Below are 15,434 nucleotides of genomic sequence, written 5' to 3'. Positions count from 1 at the left end.
ATTTCTGAAGCAAGAGAAAGAAGAGCAGCATCAGTTGGCCGTCACTGCATACCTTAAAAACTCCCGGAAAGAGCACCAGCGCATCCTGGCACGCCGCCAGACAATTGAGGAGAGGAAAGAGCGGCTCGAGAGTCTGAATATTCAGCGTGAGAAAGAAGAACTGGAGCAGAGGGAAGCAGAACTCCAGAAAGTACGGAAAGCTGAAGAAGAGAGGCTGCGACAGGAGGCAAAGGAGAGAGAGAAGGAGCGTATCTTACAGGAACATGAACAAATAAAAAAGAAAACTGTTCGGGAGCGGCTAGAACAGATCAAGAAAACAGAACTGGGTGCCAAAGCATTCAAAGATATTGATATTGAAGTACGTAGCACAGTACTCGCTAAACTTAGTTTTCTCCAGATCTCTTAGAAGTGCAGTCCTTTATCACTTACTGGTTTATTTTGGGTTATTTGGTGGTTTCACTCACTTTGATACATAGGATTTATTAACTAAAACCTGTGAAGTAAGCATTTGCTTGTAATGGTTCTGCAGTTTTTCACATTAGAAGGGAGTTGGGTGCGTGCATGTCGGAAGAAAGAAACATGCTGTCTTTGTCCTCAGAGTCAGGTGGAAAGAAAGCTATTGTAAAACATTTTTATGTCGCCTAAGTTGACCCACTGTATAGAAAGTAACTTAGGATTTGACTCTAGAAGCAGTGCTCTTCTGCATTTCTTACTTCTTGGTAACGATTGTGCATTCGCATTCCTTTCAGGACCTTGAGGAGTTGGACCCAGACTTCATCATGGCCAAGCAGGTTGAACAGCTGGAGAAAGAGAAGAAGGAGCTGCAGGAGCGCCTAAAGAACCAAGAAAAGAAGGTGTGTGGGAGGGCTGGTGAGATCTCTCAGTGGCAGGTTGAGAGATTGTTTAAAACCACGTTTGTTTTCATGCTATTCAGATTGACTATTTTGAAAGAGCTAAACGTTTGGAAGAAATCCCTTTAATAAAGAGCGCTTACGAAGAGCAGAGGATTAAAGACATGGACCTGTGGGAACAGCAAGAAGAGGAAAGGGTAAGGTTTCCGTTTGACCTGAGTGGAGGTGGCCTGTAAGTGGCAGTTGAGTCCTTGGCAAGGAATGGGGCCGGGCCTTCAAAATAGGTTTATCTTATAGTCTTTTTGCCAGAAGTGGTGCTTTAGTGGCCACATACTAACAGATTGGTGGACAGGTACAAATTTTTATAGTGAGATTAATAAATGAAATTTGTAAGATACAAAGGACAGCCGAAAAGTTTAGTTTTTACAAACAGCTTTATGGAGATAGACTTCACATGCCATGCATTTCACCTGTCTAAAGTGTGCGGTTGATGGTTTTTAGTGTATTTACGGAAATGTGGGACCATCTAATTTTAGAACATACCCCAAAAGAAACCTGGTACCCGTTATCAGTTAGTCCTGTGTCCTTTCCACCACCTGGCTGTAGGCAACCACTAATCTTTTTTGCTTTTAGATTTGCCTGTTCTGGGTATTTTGTGTAAATGGAATTATACAATATGCTGTCTTACGACTAAACAGCTCCATCTATTGTTAGTCTTTGTTTACCTAATGATACAAAAGTGAGGTTTGCTTGTAGTGACCAAATTTATAATAAAAGAAGTGACTTTGTTCTGGTTAAAAAGAGTAGAGTAACCACAGGCAGGCGATGGCATACATTTTTGGAGACTGCAGTGTGGAAATGCAGCGCCTTGATTCCATCGGATTGTTGTCATTCTGCAGCTAGTGTTGCCAGTTCTTTGTTTTTTTTAAGAAGTCAAAATTTTTGTGATAATTCTCTTAATACATAAAGTTAGGAAAAGTGCTGCTGGCCAAATAAAATATTTGAGATGATTTGCTGCAGCTGCTACTCTGAAACCTTCTTTTCACTTGGGGCACAAAAGGAAAAGCCTTCTTAAATTAGTAGTTCATCCTGCCTGAACTCAGTTCCAGTTGTTTTTAAGGAAAAAATGCCTTTAATAATTCAACCATGGTGCTTATTACCATTTTTTGGTGTTTATTTTACCATATACATTATAATTTTTCTTTTATAAAAATTTGTGGTACTGTGGGCCTAAATAAAAACTTTCTTAAAGATGCCCCGAGACTCCTTTACCCATCTCCCTGATTGCCTTCCTAGGGACCTATTGGCATGAATGATATGGTTAACCTTCCATTTTTTGTGGCAAGGTGGATGGGGCACAAGAGCTGCTTGTATTGGAATATGTCAGGACTTGGGGTAAATTAGTAATTAGATAATGAATGCTTTGGAAATGTAACTTTGTGTTCTGTATTTGTAGATTACTACTATGCAGGTAGAACGTGAAAAGGCTCTTGAACACAAGAATCGAATGTCACGAATGCTTGAAGACAGAGATTCATTTGTAATGCGACTCAAGGCAGCACGACAGTCTGTTTATGAGGTGATCTTACGGTTTCAGGGAAATGTTTATTCATAAGTTTTAGCTTTGCCTTAAGGGTTCTTCTTTAACACAGTAGCACATCCTGTATTGAGCTAACATGTAATGTTATCATTCAAATAATATTTTAATAGAAAATTTCTTGAAAATATTTTCTAGGCTAAGTAGTCAACCACTATTTTTCTGAAGGCACAGGTGGGCTGCATAAAATTTCCTGTTGATACAAGCTTTTGTTTACTATTTAAGAAAGAAGAACATCGAGTGTCCTGCTCATAACATTCCAATTTAATATTAAGGCAGACCCACCTTACTATTTGTAACAAATTAAGTTTTCAGAAATCTGACGTGAGAAAAACTTCAGTCATTTGGAAATTCTGGTTTTTATGCTTGAAGGTTGCTTTTTATGGTTCCAAGAAACCTGCAATGCTTTTGTAAAATTCACTGCTAGTTTGTAGCTCTTCAGAAAAAAATATCTCAGTTTTTAAAAACTTGGGGTAACCAATTACAGGAAAAACTTAAACAGTTTGAAGAACGATTAGCAGAAGAAAGGCATAATCGCTTGGAAGAACGGAAAAGGCAGCGTAAAGAAGAGCGCAGAGTAACCTACTATAGAGAGAAGGAGGAGGAGGAGCAGCGGAGGGCAGAAGAGCAGATGCTGAAAGGTAACTGGACCAAGACTGGAGGCGGGCTCACAAGGCTGATCTAGGTCAGGGTGTAGCGCTCTCATTTGGAAAGTAAGTGAATTGGGGAGTAGGGATCATTGGTTCATTAACTGCAAATAACTAGCTCTCACATTCTGAGGTCTTAGCTTAGTTGTCTGCAGTTTGTTGCATGTGAAGATGTTATGTCTTACCAGCTGAATTTTGCATTTCTGGTGTTCTTTTAAAAATTAATACTGCCTTTAAATTTTTTATCATTATATTCTATGTGGTATTAACATTTATTTAGGATTACCTGCCAGATGAAGTCTGTCAAGTGCTCCTTTATCTGGTATTGCAGATGCTCAGGAGTTGGGGAGGGATTGCTGGTATCTTCTTAAGTCTTAACAAAACTATTAATGATGAGTGGCATAATACTTGTTTTCTCAAATATCTTCTGCCCTTCAGCTGATTGTAAGCTACTTTTAAATTATTGAAAAGGCTTTACTTCTATATTATGCATATTTAATAACAAAGTAGACCTAGCACTAAGGGAAAGGTGTGGGTAGGAGGCACACTTCCTAACCTAATACGTTATATAGAGCGTGAAGAAAGAGAACGTGCTGAACGGGCAAAACGTGAGGAAGAGCTTCGAGAATATCAGGAGCGGGTCAAGAAGTTAGAAGAAGTAGAAAGGAAAAAACGCCAAAGGGAGTTGGAAATTGAAGAGAGGGAGCGTCGTAGAGAGGAAGAGAGAAGGCTTGGTGATGACCCGCTTTCTAGAAAGGTAAGTATATAGACACTATTTTCCCTGGGACGACTTGTGTTTATCAGCTGTACTCTACTTGCATGATACACATGTGTCAGTGATTGTGTCAATGTCTGGGCTTGGTGTTTTAAACCGGTTACATTCCCAAAGACAAGGTTCTTAAGGGGAGAAAATTAAACTTAGATTAGTGAAACTGAGATTTCTATAGGCTTTGGCTTATTGTACTTGTTGGTAAGCATGAATCTCATGAGACTAAGTAGTTGGTAAAAAGATAACAGTCAATTAGTGCTGTAGAAAGAGGGACTGTCCCGTGTTCCTTGGAAGGCGTTGCTGTGAATTAAAAGGATGCTATGAGTTCCCTTAACTCATTGGCACTTGAAGTTGGGTCTGGTGGGACCATCAGTATTCAGCATCACTTGGGAGCTTGTTAGAAATGCAGAGTTCCAGGCCCAACAACAGTCCTTCGTATCAGAACCTGCCTTTTCACAAGATTGCCAAGCAGTTCCGATATTGCTCTATTTGTTATGTTTACACACTCATGTACAAAACTCACCTGTTTCCTCCCCCTCTGTCCTGTGTCTCTTCAATTCCCTCTCCAGACTGGTGGTATTACTCACTTTAATCACAGAGTTTTGAATCTCTCTCTGGCCTGTTTCTCCTTTCCTGCCTTAATTCAGTTTTATTTTGCCTCTGTGACTTACTGGGCTCCTTGTTGCTCTCCCCCAGCGTCAGATCCTCCTCTGCATTGTGACCCACTTGATTTTTCATATTTTGTATTTGAGCATTACTCCTGCTCTCGGGTCTCAGGCCTTTCTTTGGTTGGTACTCATTACTTAGAGCCAAAGTTAAAACATGCCTTAGCATTCCAGGCCTCTCATGTTCACCGCCATTGTTGTTGTTAATCCTTACCTGAGAATATTTTTTCCATTGATTTTTTTTCTTTTTTTTTTTTTAAAGAGAGGGTGGAAGAGGGGGCAGGGGAGAGAGAACGAAACATCGATGTGAGAAAGACATCGGCTGGTTGCCTCCTGCATGCGCCCTGACTGGGGGTGGGGAATCGAACCCAGGATCCTTCTGTGCACAGGCTGACTAACCACTGAGCCAGGGCCATTTTTTCTGTTCCTTTAGTGATGACCATTACTGTTTTCCAAAATCCATGCAAACTTGAACATTGAACAGTCTGTAAAATTTGACAACTTTTCTGCCTCTTCAGAACAAAACAAAATTCTGAGCATAAATGGGCTGCATATTTTTGCCCCTAGAGCATTAAAATGTGTTCTCTTTGTGTTTAAAGACTCATTTAAGTTTTACAGCCATATTGGCAAACATGATGTAGTTTTAAATAATGTTTACACTGTATCACCTTTTTCCCTTTGCAGATACTTTTTCTTGTTTTGTATTTTATCTTAATTTTTCTTCAGAATGTCTTTGTGTATGTCTCAAAAGAGGTTTTGTTTTTATCTCACAGTTGAACAATGGTTCATTGGTTCAGCTGGTTCACAATCTTCCTCCGTAGAGACTTAGACCTGTGCTCACTGTTCTAGTGCACATTGGGGTGGGAGTCTTGATAATAGTCCTGGTGAGACACTGGTTTATTTCTTGGAAGCCTTTAGAATTTTTTCTATTTTTGGGGTAAGGGGAGTTTAAGACTATAATTAGGTGCCTAAGTGTTGGTTTTATGAGTCATTCCTTTTGGCACATGCGCCCCTTCAGTCAGAGGATTTAATTTACTTCGCTTGGAGAAGGTTGAATTTCCTTAACTTGGGGAAATTTTTTCCTCCTTGTCTCTGCTCTGGCCTTTCAAAGTTCTATTCTTTATCTCTTTAAATGTTCCACTCTTTTCAACTTTTTCCTTTTGTAACTGGTTTTCTGAGATTCCTGTTTAGCTTATATGTTTATCAACAGAGTTCTGCTGTTTGATCTATCAAGTAACTTAAAAAGTTTTGACGATCATGTTAATTTTTTTAGAATTTTTCATTTGTTTGTTTAATGGCTCTCATAGCCACCCCAAAAACCTCTTTTGAGGTGCTAACATTTGTACTAAAACCTCATAACTTGAATTCTTTGCATTTAATGAGCAGGGTGAGTATGAAGTACGGGAGGAACTTGGTCTGACCATAAGCTACATTGACAGTTGAGTTCATATTTCCTCCCACAGCATTCACTTGGGAAAGTCTCAGAACAGCCCCTATTTGAGAGATAGTAGCTGTGATGGCAGCTGACTTACTCATTTGCCTTCTTGCCCTTCTCTGCTCCTTTTGTTAGTTAATCCTCACCATAGGATATTTTCTCCATTAATTTTTAGAGACAGTGGACGAGAGAGAGGGAGGTTGGGGGAGAGCAATTGATGGGTGTCCTCCAGCACTTGCCCCAGCTGGGGCCTGGGATTGAACCTGCAACCCTGGTACATGCTCTTGACCGGGAATACAACCTGCGACCCTTTGGCACATGGGCTGCGCTGCTCGGGTTGCTGCTCTAATCATAGAGCCACACCAGCTGGGGCCTTCACTGGTTCTTATTGCTAGTTGTTGAAGGACTGTGTTGCCAAGACACTTTAAATTTTAAATTAAGATCTTCGTACTCACCTACAGGGGATTGTAGTTATTCTTAGCCTCTAGTCCTTCCACCTCACCCCTAGCGCTTGTTTTATAGCGTTCTTTTCTGATTGTGGCCTTAGGTTATGTTTGTAGGAGCAGTCAAACTGTGTCAGGTGTTTGTGATTAAAATTGTTGGCGTTGCTTTTTTATAGAGGTTGCTCCACGTTTACAATTTCCACCGTGAGGGTGTAGAGTGTCTCCCACACCCTTGCCATAATTTTTATTGACAGCATAATGTTTTGAAGAGGGAAATGTTAATCTAACCATCTCCTATTAGACATTTCATTTGCTCCACCTTTGGTTAGTAGGCACTGTGATGTACATTTTGGGACGCTCACCTTTTTTCACATCATCTCAAGAGGGAATTTTTAGGTCAAAGAAAATATGTAGACATTTTAATGAATCCAGGGGGATGCTGCCAGATTGCTTTCAAGTGGTTTATCAGTTTATAAATTCATCCACAATACATGAGAATATATTTCACTGTACTGTCAGTCTGATTTCAGGTTAAAAAAGAAACAGTTTTAAAACTTATGTTTAAGACTTAAGATTGTTTAATACAAGTACAAAAACATTTGAATGATAATACCAGTAGTTGTAATAATTGCTGCCAATGTAGTGCATCTTATTAACTTCGGTCAATGTAGGACTCTCGTTGGGGAGATAGAGATTCAGAAGGCACCTGGAGAAAAGCACCTGAAGTAGATTCTGAGTGGAGAAGAGGCCCGCCAGAGAAGTAAGTAGAGTTAAGGAAAATGGTACCAACTAATCATAGCTTCTGTTAATATCTTATTGGTGGTTTTCTAATTTGGTTTATTTTGTAGGGGTGGGGAGAGGAGAACTGTGAAGAATTGTGTGAAATGTTTTTCTAGTTTGCTTCAACACTGCTATAATTACTTCTGAACCCCACCTTGAGAAATGAGTTCAGAAATAGTACTAAAGTTAGAGAAAGAATGAACAGTTCATAACACTTTCCCTTTCTTTTACATTTCTTAGGTAGATCAAACCATCTGTTATATGAAATTGCCAAAGTGTTCTTGGAAAAGTGCATATGCTCCCCCCCCCCCTTTTTTTTAAAAGTCTTTATTGATTTCAGAGGATGGGAGAGGGAGAGGGAGATAGAAACATCAAAGATGAGATAGAGGCATTGATTGTTTCTTGCACGCCCCCTACTGGGGATGGAGCCCATAACCTGGGCATGTGCCCTGACTGGGAATCGGACTCTGACCTCCTGGTTCATGAGTCCACACTCAACCACTGAGCCACTCCAGGTGGGCCAGATACCCTTTTAAGGCAGTTGTCTGCTTATTGGTGTATTATTTGTTGATATAATATTTTGAATTTTGTTTTTTTAAATTAGGAAAACATTATTTTAGTAGGATTAATGAATTTACATTGAATTGACTTTTAAAAGTGAATTAAGTCCCAAAAGTATCATGTGCTTTTTAAGAAAATTTACTCTTAAATATGTTTGGCTTGTTTGCTCTGTAGGGAGTGGAGACGTGGAGAAGGGCGGGATGAGGAGAGGCCTCTTAGAAGAGATGAGGACCGCCCAAGGCGGTTAGGGGAAGATGAAGAGAGAGAGTCTTCTCTTAGACCAGATGATGATCGACTTCCCAGGAGGGGCATGGATGATGACAGAGGCCCTCGACGTGGTCCTGATGAAGATAGGTTCCCTCGCCGTGGGGCAGATGATGACCGGCATTCCTGGCGTAATGCAGATGACGACAGGCCCCCCAGACGAATCGGCGATGACGACAGGCCCCCCAGACGAATCGGCGATGACGACAGGCCCCCCAGACGAATCGGCGACGATGACAGGCCCCCCAGACGAATCGGCGATGATGACAGGCCCCCCAGACGAATCGGCGATGAAGACAGGCCTCCCAGACGAATTGGCGATGAAGACAGGGGAAGCTGGCGTCATATGGATGATGACAGACCCCCCAGACGAGGACTGGATGAGGACAGGGGAAGCTGGCGGACAGCTGATGAGGACAGAGGACCAAGACGTGTCGATGAGGACCGGGGGCCGCGGCGAGGAGGCGATGATGAGCGGCCATCCTGGCGTAACGCTGATGATGACCGGGGTCCCAGGCGAGGCCTGGATGATGACCGGGGTCCCAGGCGCGGGTTGGATGAAGATCGAGGACCTTGGAGGAATGCCGATGATGATAGAATTCCCAGGCGCAGTGCAGATGATGACAGGGGTCCTTGGAGAAACATGGATGATGACCGGGTCTCAAGACGGGCTGATGATGATCGGATGCCCAGCAGAAGGGGCGAGGACTCAAGACCTGGTCTCTGGAGACCATTTGTCAAACCAGGTAAAATTCTGGGGTTGAGAAAGTCAGATTGGATTCTTAATAGAATCTATTTGATGTATTTACAAGTAGAAAGTAGAAGTTTACACAGTCTAGTCTCCACTGTTCTGTAGCCGACAGTAGGTTGTTCCAAATAGCGACCATCGCAAATGACCACATTTTTGATTTTTTAGTAAGTTGTTTTTCAGCTGAAAAAAAAATTAATGGATATGTGACAGATTGGTTTATATTCCTATTAGTTTCTAGATAAACTGATCTTTTATTTTTTCTTGAGTATCTGAGTGACTTATGTCAAAGCTTACTTACCTTCTACATCCCACCAAAACAGATGACTTCACCGTTTTTCCACTTTGTTTCCTTTTGCCATTTTGACTGCTTCCCGAACGACTTTTCATCCCATGTCCATACCTTCAGTGTCCTTGCTCTTCAGGTTCTGTTCTGGACCAGCCTCCTTGTAATAAACGAAGAACAAAATAAACATACTAAGCATTTGTCTGTACTCTTGTCAACCATGGGATTATTCTTATGGCAAGAGCTCATTTCCTTATTTGTCAGTCTCAGGCCTGATTATCTTTTCATACTTGACTGTTCTTGAGCAATTGTATACAAATCTATAACTTATGTCATCTTCTCCAGATTGACTTCTTTCCTTACCTTCAGACCTGGTGTTTCCAACTGCATACTGTACACAGCACATCTCTACCTGGAAGTGTCATTGATGCTTCACACACAGTCTCTCAAAACTTACTTCATACACAAACACCCTACACACATACATACAAGCATCTGCTTCTCTTTGGGGTACCACTTTCCATCTAATTGTATAAGCTGCAAGTCTGGAAGTTCTTGGCTCTTTCATTCTTTAAGTTAAATCTTTTATTTTTAAAAAATATCTTTATTGATTTCAGAGAGAGGAAAGGAGAGGGGGAGAGAGAGAGATAGAAACATCAATGATGGGAGAGTCACTGATAGGCAGCCTCCTGCATGCCCCTGACTGGGGATTGCACCTGCAATCTGGGCATGTGCCCTGACTGGGAATCGAACCCTGATCGCCTGGATCCTAGGTCGACGCTCAACCACTGAGCCATGCCCAGCCAGGCTAAATCTTTTATTTTGTTCAGTTCTGTCTCGTCAGTGTTTGTTAAGCACACCCACTTCTGTTCCCCCTGCATGTACTTGTGTCTGGGCCACCATCATTCTTTCTTTGAACTCCTGCTATTACTAGTTTCTGCTGGCTCTCCCACCTCCAGTTCAAGTATTTGTGCAATGACCAGTGTAATTTGTTCTAAATGCAAGTTTAAGTAAGCAGCTTCCTTGCCTTTACACTTAGTGGTTTCTGTTGTGTACTTCTCTCTTCTAGTCCCACTTTATTCTACTGTCTGGCTGTGTGACTTTGGGCAAGCCACTTAACTTTCCTGTGCCTCATGTAAAATTATGATAATAGTATAGTCAATTCTCATTAATTTGTGATAGTTGTGTTTTTTAAATTTGTGAATATTGAACAGTTTACTCCCAGGGAAAATACAAGGTTAGGTGCCTGTGAGCCTTCTGGTCAACTGGTTTTGTCAACTAGTCAACACACAACTTGTTTTTTATATTTCTATTTAAACATACCTTATTTAATATATAGTATTGATTCATTAACATTAGACTCATGGCCAAAACACTAATTTATTCCTGAATGAAGCTTATCTAACATGTATTTTCTCCCATCCATTGCCTTCTTGTGCTTGGGAACACTAGAGAACACTTCAGCCCAATGCAGAAACAGTGAAATCACCAACCAAAAGCACAAAAATGCAAAACCATGGCACTAACTAGACCTCCAAAAGGACACTTACTTGAAATATGAGAGACGCAGCGAGAAGAGTGTCGCCTTATTCAACCTCTGCTGAGAATGTACTTGTCAGGCGACTCAGCTTTGCCGCGCTGCGGCATGTCTGCAAGTGACTATAAAAGTTCTTGGGTATTAATTTTGGAGGTACAAATAAATTTTAGCATACAGGCAAATCAGCAAGTACGAAATCTCCTTAGCTCAGAGCTATGGATAGTATTGAATGAGTTAACATTATCAGGGTTTGGAATAGTGCTGTGGCACATGGTAATATAAATGCTAACAATAATAATTATTAGCCTTACAACTGTTATACATTTTCATTGAAATCTCTATTGCTTTTGGCCTGTCTGTGCGCATATATAAATAAATGTTTCTAGATTTGGACATTCCCTGGATAAGTGTGAGGTACTGGGCAGGATCCAAGGATTTATCTTTGTGTCATGATTACATGAGTGGTAAATGGTGGAGGGCAGGAATATGACAAGAAAGAGTGGTTTTGGTTAGAAAGGTTTTGAAAATGTTGCAAGATACAAGTGAACTCATAATTGGGGCTCTGTTTTAGAGATCTAGCTCTAACCCTTCTCCTTTAAGTTTTCTGCTTAAATGAGTTGTTTACCATCAAAACATTGTTTATACATAGAATATCTGCATATAAAATACTCAACTTGGGCTACGTAAGTTTCTTATGTCATATGTTCCTGTATGTTAGAGAAACAGGATAGGTAGTCATAATTAGGAGCTGGGGTCTTGTGAAATGAGATAAATGGCCATAGTTTTGTTTTGTTTTCATGTATGTGTTTGTAGATGAGGTCGGAGTGTCTTAAATTAGCATTTAGAATGGTGATGGATTAATGTCAACATTAAGATCACTATTCATAGTTGCCGGTCTGTTTCTTGAGTGGATTTTTTTTTTTTTTTGCTTCTTTATAAAATAGGTGGGTGGAGAGAGAAAGAAAAAGCCAGAGAAGAAAGTTGGGGTCCACCTCGAGAATCAAGACCATCAGAAGAACGTGAATGGGACAGAGAAAAAGAGAGAGAGAGTCAAGATCGTGAAGAGAATGACAAGGACCCAGAGAGAGAAAGGGACAGAGAGAGAGACGGAGATCGAGAGGATCGCTTCAGACGACCTAGGTTTGATACTCTAGTTAAAGCTATCTGTGGAGTTAAAGTTAGGATTATCTTATGTATTCCTGTGTATTCCTAACCGCTTTTGAGAGATGGTGCTCATCATTCCTCCCTCTGCCCAAATTTATCTATTGGCATCATAGCCTTTTTATAAAAAGAACTTTAGTGGTCATTTCATTGAATGTTCCTTCTTAACAACGTGTGAAATGGAGCATAAGCTGTGCAGCTCCAGGTTGTATAACTCCTTGGTAGTGGTACAAGCCCAGGTATCTCGACCAGTCCATTGCTTTTTCCCTAGGGTTTAGGTCAGTCAGCTTTATTACCCTTAAGTTATTGAAAGCCCCTACACTTTTACTAGTGGTAATTCTTGCTTGCTGCTTTTTGCCAAAGTGGCTTTGTACTGATAAATCTGGACCATCACTGTTCAGTAGAGTTTTCTACAAAGATCTGTAATGTCCGTCACAGTAGCCTATAGACACATTGGCTGTTGACCATTTGGAATATAGTCAGTGCTACTGAGGGAATGTCTGATTTTATTTTAGTTGATTTAAATTTGAGGAGTTGATTTAAGTTTGTGGATAGTAGCTACTGTGTTGGATGGCACACATCCAGATGTTCTTATTGTGCCATACCTGAGGCAGCAGATTGAGATCAAGTGATGACTGTAAACTGTCCCTGTTATATTTGTAAACTGAGGACCATATGATATAATATGTGCACTATAGTTCTTGATATACTATAATTACCCATGTAGTCAGTCTAACACTAGAACTTAACATGTCATTTTGAATGGCTATAGGGATGAAGGGGACTGGAGAAGAGGACCAGCTGAGGAAGCTTCAAGCTGGAGAGATTCGAGTCGCCGTGATGATAGGGATAGAGATGACCGCCGGCGTGAGAGAGATGATCGCCGTGATCTAAGAGAAAGGCGAGATGACAGAGACCGCAGAGGACCTCCTCTCAGATCAGAACGTGAAGAAGGTAGGAATGGTCTGCACAGCTGCTGGACCGTTGGAGAACCATAACTGGTGGGGGAGTTAGGACTTTAATTATCTTACAAATTTATATGGACACCAAAAAGAAGATAGTGGATATTTACTCAATTTAGAATTCATGCATGATTCTCATAAACTTGGTCAGTGGCTGCTCTGTAAAGTTAGTTCACCTCTAAATTCAAAGTATAGTAGTAGACTAATTAAATTGGATAGTAAGAAGAGTATATAGAGAGAAAAAGTTTACATGAAGAAACAGTTTACCAGTTCTTTAAAAATAAGGTCATAGTAGAATAGTACAAAATGTAAATAAAACATTCTCTGAAATTGTAGCAGTTGAAACTTCAGTAGAGAAGTACTTTTAACACCTTGTTGACTGGTCATGAGTATACATGTGTTTCCGTGTTCGAATGTTATTGACTGGTCACAAGATAACTTGTGTCTGCACTTACATTAATTTAAGTAATTTTAAACACCTTGCTGACTGATCTGGATGGAAAAGTAGCTGACCACACTGGCGAGTTCTGGTTCAGAATAGCCTATCAGCAAGGTGTAATATTTAAAATGACGATTGTACTTAAGTAATTGTCTCACTAGCTTTTACTATTTCATTAGCACAACTTGATTATAAGGGTATTTCTATTGTAGCCATAATGGAAAATATTTTATGGCTAATTAGTTGTTAAAATTTCTTCAACAAGAGCCAGATAGTCTTTTTCATATTAAAATTTTCATTCAGCCAGGTTTTTGTCGCTTTGTCTTAGTTTTTGTGTTTGTTAAAACAATCAGGACACTTCCTGGGCCAATGCTTTCTTCTTGTTTGCAAATTTGAATTATATCTCTTAAATCTATTTTAAAGATTTTGTCAGAAAATGTATGAAAATGATTAAAATGTATTTCGTTTTATTGGTTTTTAATGGTGATTCTGTATTGTTACCTTCAGGACAGGATTTCTGAGTAATTTGAGGCATCCCTTTGCTGAAGTTTAGTTTAGTTTCAGGCAGTAGAACATAGTACAAACTTACTGTCTTTCCTTTAAACTTTTTAGCAAGTTCCTGGAGACGTGCTGATGATAGGAAAGATGACCGGGCAGAAGAGCGGGATGCCCCTCGTCGTGTTCCTCTTCCGGCTCTTTCAAAAGATCGAGAAAGAGACCGAGACCGAGAAAGAGAAGGTGAAAAAGAGAAGGCCTCATGGAGAGCTGAGAAAGATAGGGAATCTCTTCGTCGTACTAAAAATGAGACTGATGAAGATGGATGGACTACAGTACGACGTTAAGTCTCAAAATAACGGATTCAAACTCATGTCTTACATAGGTTTGATCACATTCAAGGATTATTATACTTGTGCTTCAACCAATCTAAATTGGATTCTTTAATGTTGTCTCACCATAACACAAAAAGCATGAACTTGTATTAATCCTATATAATAGATTGATCATGCACCGTTATCCACAGAAGGTTGGAAAACCATGCCATTTTCTGGAATTTAAGGTGTTGACATTATTTCATCAATCACTTGTTTACAAAAAAAGAAAAACTAAAAAATAAATTAAAAATGTGAACCCTTCAGGTATTGAGTAACGCCCGTTATCTTGGTATGGAACTGATCTTTTTTCCTTTTGATTTTGAAATATCTGATATTAATTTGGACTGAAGTAAGGTTCTGTTATAGAAAATGTATTTCAAGACTAAAGCAGGGAGCTGAAACAATTTCCACCATTAGCAGTTCAGACATACCTCTAGGTTTTGAGATATCTAAATATAAAGTTTTTAGGTTCACTATAAGTGCAGTAAACATTACAAACATTGGATACAGTGGATTTTTCTGTAGCTTTTACTTGAAAGAAGGTGAGTATAAAGCAATTTGCAGTCATTATTGTAATGACAACAGTACTGCTCAAGTGTGAATCCGAAACAGTTACAGCTTTTAAATTTTAAAGCATCTGGTAAACTTGCCGAGTTACTTTCTGTTGCCAATAGCAAACTGCTTTTCCATTAATGGAGAATTCATGCCTTTCAAGCATTTTAAATATCACAATATTTATAAATGTGCGGTTTGGAGGAACTGTTTAAATTCTTTTTCTTAATTTCTTTTCAGGATAGATTCTTTGAACAAGTAATTTGTAGTAACGACTGTGTTGACTTCAATTCTGGAGTGTAGTAGCTGTGTTCAAGATTAACTATTTGATCTTATTGAAGCCAACACAGAACTTGCTGCTGTGTTTTTTCTTTAATGACAAATAAAATACTTACAGAATTTGTTTCTGTGTTGATTTGTGGTTATATTTAAAGTGTTTTGTTTATAATGGTGAATTTCCATATTCAGTTGAGTTTATTTTACTTTAGTTTTACCCATGCCATTAAACGTCTCAGTATTTAGTATCGAAGAAAATAACCCAAGTATACTACAAAGCAAATGTGGCTAGGATGTTTCCCCTAAGACATCTTCATTAATGTGGACCTCTTAGTTTCCTTGTAATGCTGCACTCTCTCAGCTTGTATGCATTTGGGGGGGCGGTGCGTGTTTGTGGTGTACTATGTTTTCCTCTGAAATTAGAAAAATCATAATTCAGACTTTATAGTGGCTATCGGCACTTAAATTATTTCTCATGAGTATCGGTGAGAATTCCTGTTGGTACAGCTCAGCTGTAAGGCCAGAAGAGGGAGTATTGATGCTGTTTCACTCAAATAGTGTCAGGTGCAGCCTTTTCTTTTTGCTGTTA

General features: G+C 39.7%; 1 protein-coding gene across 1 annotated transcript in view; it reads left to right on the top strand.

Moving 5' to 3' along the window:
- EIF3A (eukaryotic translation initiation factor 3 subunit A) overlaps positions 1-14,972 on the top strand; it is a 33,737-nt gene extending 18,765 nt beyond the window's left edge. The window contains exons 12-22 of the mRNA XM_081157554.1: positions 11-358; positions 750-854; positions 935-1,048; positions 2,308-2,430; positions 2,936-3,089; positions 3,668-3,852; positions 7,079-7,167; positions 7,923-8,758; positions 11,528-11,723; positions 12,517-12,698; positions 13,758-14,972. Coding sequence (XP_081013680.1) covers positions 11-358; positions 750-854; positions 935-1,048; positions 2,308-2,430; positions 2,936-3,089; positions 3,668-3,852; positions 7,079-7,167; positions 7,923-8,758; positions 11,528-11,723; positions 12,517-12,698; positions 13,758-13,987 — 2,562 coding nt within the window. The 3' untranslated portion in view covers positions 13,988-14,972. The remainder of the gene's footprint in view (positions 1-10; positions 359-749; positions 855-934; positions 1,049-2,307; positions 2,431-2,935; positions 3,090-3,667; positions 3,853-7,078; positions 7,168-7,922; positions 8,759-11,527; positions 11,724-12,516; positions 12,699-13,757) is intronic.
- The last annotated feature ends 462 nt before the right edge of the window (positions 14,973-15,434 follow it).

This window comes from Miniopterus schreibersii (assembly GCF_964146895.1).
Source record: "Miniopterus schreibersii genome assembly, chromosome: 14".
Lineage (NCBI taxonomy): Eukaryota > Metazoa > Chordata > Mammalia > Chiroptera > Miniopteridae > Miniopterus > Miniopterus schreibersii.
This window is presented reverse-complemented; position numbering and strand designations above follow the sequence as displayed.